This window comes from Somniosus microcephalus, chromosome 12, assembly GCF_052327205.1.
Source record: "Somniosus microcephalus isolate GS21.2 chromosome 12, FLI_Smic_1.0, whole genome shotgun sequence".
NCBI lineage: Eukaryota > Metazoa > Chordata > Chondrichthyes > Squaliformes > Somniosidae > Somniosus > Somniosus microcephalus.
The window spans coordinates 104,411,281-104,416,898 of record NC_140998.1 but is presented as its reverse complement, the minus strand read 5'-3'; the positions used below and the strand labels follow the sequence as shown (position 1 = coordinate 104,416,898).

At 43.5% G+C, this 5,618-nt stretch overlaps 1 protein-coding gene across 2 annotated transcripts; it reads right to left on the bottom strand.

The window, feature by feature from the left end:
* Nucleotides 1-646: 646 nt before the first annotated feature.
* cfl2 (cofilin 2 (muscle)) lies at nucleotides 647-3,853 on the bottom strand. 2 transcript variants are annotated; one of them, XM_086003369.1, is made up of 4 exons: nucleotides 3,683-3,853; nucleotides 1,909-2,216; nucleotides 1,676-1,752; nucleotides 647-1,587 (listed from the first exon to the last, which is right to left on the bottom strand). In XM_086003369.1, the coding sequence occupies exons 1-4, from the start codon at nucleotides 3,683-3,685 to the stop codon at nucleotides 1,463-1,465; spliced, it is 513 nt and encodes a 170-aa protein (XP_085859495.1). In that variant the 5' UTR covers nucleotides 3,686-3,853; the 3' UTR covers nucleotides 647-1,462. The 2 variants fall into 2 exon arrangements, with proteins under 2 accessions (XP_085859495.1, XP_085859496.1); XM_086003370.1 differs by lacking the exon at nucleotides 3,683-3,853 and adding an exon at nucleotides 3,384-3,554.
* Nucleotides 3,854-5,618: the final 1,765 nt, after the last annotated feature.

Below are 5,618 nucleotides of genomic sequence, written 5' to 3'. Positions count from 1 at the left end.
TTCCAGATTTATATACACATACTCCCAAAAAAATTAAGTACTTGTTTTCATAATTCCTTTTAGAATTCCAGAGTGTTTGTAGGAAGTACCCATTTCTCCATTTTAATATATAAAAGATGTTCAGTATTAAAAGTTTACTTGTCTAACCATTTCATTAATACTTAAAAGTGTACAATCTGAAGCTTTGGTACAGTGACCCCAAAACAGAACATATGGACTTGGTTTGTCTGGTTTTAATAGACGCAGTTTAGTGTATTTAAGAAAGCGGCAAAAACAAACTCATTTAATTGTATGTAATTTCTGCTAGAGGTCAGTATTTTACTAAAATATGCCATCTTTACTGGTACACTTCAGTAGCAGGATCATTTCTTAATAGCTGGCTGATTAACTATTTAAAACTTAACAGCTCAGTCCTAAACAATCAATTTATAGCTGAATTTAAATCTGCTATATTTGTATTTTGAAAATGCCAATTTAAAGATATTGGAAATGATGCCACTGAATTGAAAATGATAAAATCAATAAAACACCATTGCAACATTAAGTATAGCCATTTACAAAGGAGAACCAGATAGAATGAGTGCAAGTTGCAATTTCCAGTTAGTATGTTTTATCATTGAAAAATAAAAACAAAGCAGCAATCGGCCATAAGCCACAATTTTTATTGTAAGCGTGGCCAATTTTCTGATCTCAAAAACAATGTTCCATTTAAGGCTCTAGTATACAGTAACTGCCATCATGACTGATTTTGCACGTCTGTTTCAATGTTTGAAAAAACTAACATGGTAAACGTTGACTCCCATTCTTTTTCAGTAGTGTACATTCCACTGGAAACAAAAGGCAACATAAACAACTCCTTTCCTTAAGGTCTGCACAACAGGAATGAAAACGCAAGAGCTACAATTCACTGATGATGCAATTACAACTACAGAAACTTGGTTGGCATGCCTTAGTTTTTTTTTTAAAAAAACAAAAAAAGTTACAAAAAGTGCTTTTGATGCATAGTGTAGAACACATGCTGCCATGACACAAAACTAGGCTATCAAGGCAGGAGTGGGTTATGAATGCACAAGAGCCTCATGGAACTATGATCAAGTGCAACTTCAACAATTACAATACTGAATTAATGGCTACCACCTGACCAGTGGACAATACTCTCAAGGTTTTCAAAAGCTTACTCTTAGTGTTTCTAAACTACTCACAAACATTTACATTCATTGTACAAGAAACAAGGAATGCATGCAACGACAATTGGTTTGGCTAGAATGAATGACGTGAAAGCATTCCTTGAGATTCTACATAAAAACTACTGGGATCAAACAGTCTAAGGGCAACCGCAGGTTGGCTGCTTAAGTTAATGAGATCTCCTTTACGTGGAAAAAAAAAACCTAAACTATTCCAACTTTGATCAAATGATATTAATAGAGCTGCAGAAATGGAAGCTCAGTGGTCAAGATGGCACTCAATTGTCATTTTGCAAGGATATTCCTTCAAGTGAAACCACCACATTGCCTCCCAGTTTCTCTGCAAGTGTTATACGGTCCTGAATTTCATCTAATCCATTAACTTGCCATTCATGTTTAATACCTGAAAAACAAAGAAAATATAGTCAAACTGTTGTTACAATTCTTCCTAATTTAGTTGTAGTGTAACAAACGTGTGTAAAATTTATAACCTGTAAATTTCCTTTTAATAGCATCCTTCGAGCTAGCGTATATCATCTTGCTTTTAAGGGGGGCCCCGTCTGGAGCCCTACAAGAAACAGAAATAAAAAGGCTGAAAAAACTAATACCCATTGTTATGATGTTGTTTCAACAACTAATAGAAGAAAGCATTCAATCCACATCTTCGGTGACATATATACATGCCTCAATAGAAAGCCATACAAATATTATTTTTACCACATACCAGAATATAAATACCAAATCTTCTTTCTTGGACTCTTTTGTCTCGTATGTAGCATCATACAAAGCATAACGACAGTCGCACAGAGGTAGCAACTTAACGAAGGATGTGTAGGGGTCCTGCACAGTTTCTCCAATTTCACCCACCAAAATCTCTTTGGTTTCCTCCACAATTATCTGTTTTTTATCATCACTGAGGCAGAACAGTACTGCTTTCTTTCTTTTTTTGACTTCTTCTGGTGATGATGATTTTCTTACTTTCATGTCATTGAAGACTTTAATAACTTCATCGTGTACGGTTACTCCAGAGGCCTATTTGGAAATAAAAATTAAAAATGAGCCCTTCACAAATATCTTGCAACATCCCAACATGGCATGGAAATCGGCAACCCCACCTCAGAATAATTGAAATTGATTTTTTTTTTAAGCTGCGATTGTCTATTTTTTTTTAAATTTTTTTTTTTAAGCACTTAATGCTTACGTGAAAATGAATAGGGACCACCAATGCATTTTCGCTGTGCAAGTTAAGACTCTTGTGCCAAAAGAAGCATCACTTCCAATGATGCAGTGGATTCTGACACAAATTACAGCAAATTGTGGTATGCGACAGACGGGGGGAGCCTTTGAGCTCAATGTTGTAACAAAAGAATCCAACCACAGGCTCATCTGCTCTTTAACACCCAAGACATGTATTAAAAATTACAAACGAACAATCCTCATCAAAATAAAACATGAATCACCTCAAACTGACAGACGACCGCAAAAAACGGTACCGCTGATTTAAACAAACAGACAATTTGCAAAAATATTTCATTTCACAAATCACCAACGATATTCTGGGTGACTCTGGCTATTGGGCAGTACCCCTCCTCTCCCGCTCGCTCGAGGTTGGACCGGTTTAAAAAAAGATCCGAATCAGATATCGACGCATTTACGAAAAAAAAGCATCAAGAAAAAAAAATCATGAACATTTCAAAATTCAGCAGAACCGTTATTCCAGTTCCAGAACCGCTCCTGGTCCGGCATTTCCAGGTTAATCTCGGACTGCGCTTCAATTACAACGATTCGAAGCCTCACTTCTCTCGGAAGTTGCTAAAAAGAAAACAATTAAATCCCTGCGGTCAGACTAATCCCCGGACAGCGGGACTCGCACACCGACCGGCTTCCAGAGACTTCCACATCTACCTCGCCGTTAAAACAAACGTGCCGGGATATCTGTCCTATCATGGCTGCCAGCTCTCCCCTCCCCTACCCCACCACCGGCCGTGTCCTCGTTCCGAACCTCCACACAAACCACCGACGACCAGCTCCTTGTCCGCAGCAACCTTCAGCGACAATTAATATACATGTAAGAATTTATTTTAAATAAAATATCTTTAGAGTTGGTGGGTGGGTAGGAGGGAGGGGGTGGGTAAAGAAACAACGAGCCGAGGAGGCGCAGGCTGGGTACCAGCCGCCGGCAGCCATCGTCTCACTAACCTGCCGCTAGCCCCATCACAAGTGCTAACTTTAAAACATGCGGAGAAAGGCGATGGAAGGTGCCGGCCGGTCACTGCAGCAGCTAAAATTAGGTTAAAATGGCCGCTGCAAGCTAGGGTCGCACTTGGCGGCACCCTGAAAACGTCCCCTCCTCGCCCGCAGCCCAAACCCGGGGTGCGGAGGGGAGGGAGTTTAAAACAATAATTGGAGGGAGGGGGGAAAAAAAATACAGGTTTGTCGCCGGGGTTTGCTTCGAGACTTGGGGCGGAGAGGGGGAGCGCTTGGCGAGAGTGCCTTACCATGGCGAGCGGCAGCAGTGATGAGCAGCACGCACGGGATCGGCGGTGAACACTCGACCGTTACTTCAGCTGCAGGGAGAGCAGGGAGAAGGGAGGAGGCTGGGCTCGACCATTCACTGGGCTCCTGGGGGGGCAGGAAACGGCCGCAGCACCACCCGACTCACCACCTTTCCCACATAGTCTGCCGACCACACAAACCAACAGTGCACCTGCTCATAATGTGTGAGCTCCAGCCTTTAATCATAACCATTGCAAAGTAACGTGCTCACTGCCCACAGGTACAAGATTAATAATAAATTAACCTGCTCATAATATAGTTGGTAAAAAAAAACCTTGTGATAATCACATACCAACGGATTCAGGCCATACATGTACAATCCTTACAATAAACATTTACAAACTAACCTGCTCATAATGTGCAAACACAGCATCATACATACTAACCCATGCATAATATAACAAGGACAAACCTGATAACCACACAAACCAACCTGTTCTTAACATGCAGGGTCAATTCACACTAAACATACAAACTATTCTGCTAATCATAGGCAAATCTTATATTCACGAACCAGCCAGTTTATAATATAACTAGCTGGGGGGCCCGGCGTTGCCAAGGCTTTTTTGTAAAACAGCAGTTTACAGGGCCGCGTGGTTTACGGCCGGCCGCTGCCACTCTCCCGCTCTGTGTCTCGGGCCGAGCGGTTGTGAGGCCCGGCCCGAGTGACCCCAACTCTGAGGGGGAGAGAGAGAGAGACGGGGGAGAGAGAGAGAGAGAGAGAGAGAGAGTAGAGAGACTGGGGGGAGAGAGACTGGGGAGAGAGAGAGAGAGAATGGGGAGATAGATAGAGAGAGAGAGAGAGACTGAGGGGGAGAGAGAGAGAGAGACTGGGGGAGAGAGACGGGGAGAGAGAGAGAGAGAGAGACTGGGAGAGTGAGACGGGGGGAGAGAGAGAGAGACGGGGGAAGGGGGAGAGAGAGAGAGACTGGGGAGATAGAGAGAGAGAGAGAGAGAGAGCGAGAGAGAGATTGGGGAGAGAGCGAGAGAGACTGGAGGAGGGAGAGACTGGAGGAGAGAGAGAAACGGAGAGAGAGAGAGACTGAGAGAGAGAGAGACTGAGAGAGAGACTGGAGGAGGGAGAGTCTGGAGGAGAGAGAGAGACTGGGGGAGAGAGAGAGACTGGGGGGGAGAGAGAGACTGGGAGAGAGAGAGACTGAGGGGCGAGAGAGAGACAGGGAGAGAGAGAGAAACTGGGGGAGAGAGAGAGAGAGACTGGGGGAAGAGAGAGAGAGACTGGGAGACAGAGAGAGAGATAAAGAGACGGGGGGAGAGAGAGAGATTGGGGGGAGAGAGAGGGAAAGGGCTAGAAATTTGGTATCGCCCCGTTTGGAGAGGGAAGGAGAGAGAGAGAGAGAGAGAGGGAAGGAGAGAGAGAGAGGGGGAAGGAGAGAGAGACAGAGAGAGGGAAGGAGAGAGAGACAGAGCAGCCCTACATGCAGAATTTTGCCGAAGCATCCTTCACACCCAAAGGAAAACACCAACAAATGCATGCAGAGCCGAACTAGGCAGATACCCACTGATAATAAACATCCAAAAACGAGCACTAAAATTCCTAAATCACCTCAAAACTAGCTCCCCAGACACCCTTCATTTTAAAGCCTTCCAGACCCAAGAGCTAAACCCAGAAAAGAGTCCCCTGAGTCAGCTGCTACTGAAACTAAGTACTCCTACTCAGCCGGACCCTGACCAGTCCCAGACCAACACAGTGAACCAAATCATTAAACAATGCAAAGAAACCTACCTGGAACATTGGAACAAAATAACCAAAAGCCAAAGCAGATTAGAATGTTACCGGGCCCTAAAAAGAGAATATAAACTGGCAGACTATCTCTCGACCATCAGAGACACAAAACAGAGACAGACCCTCACCAGGTA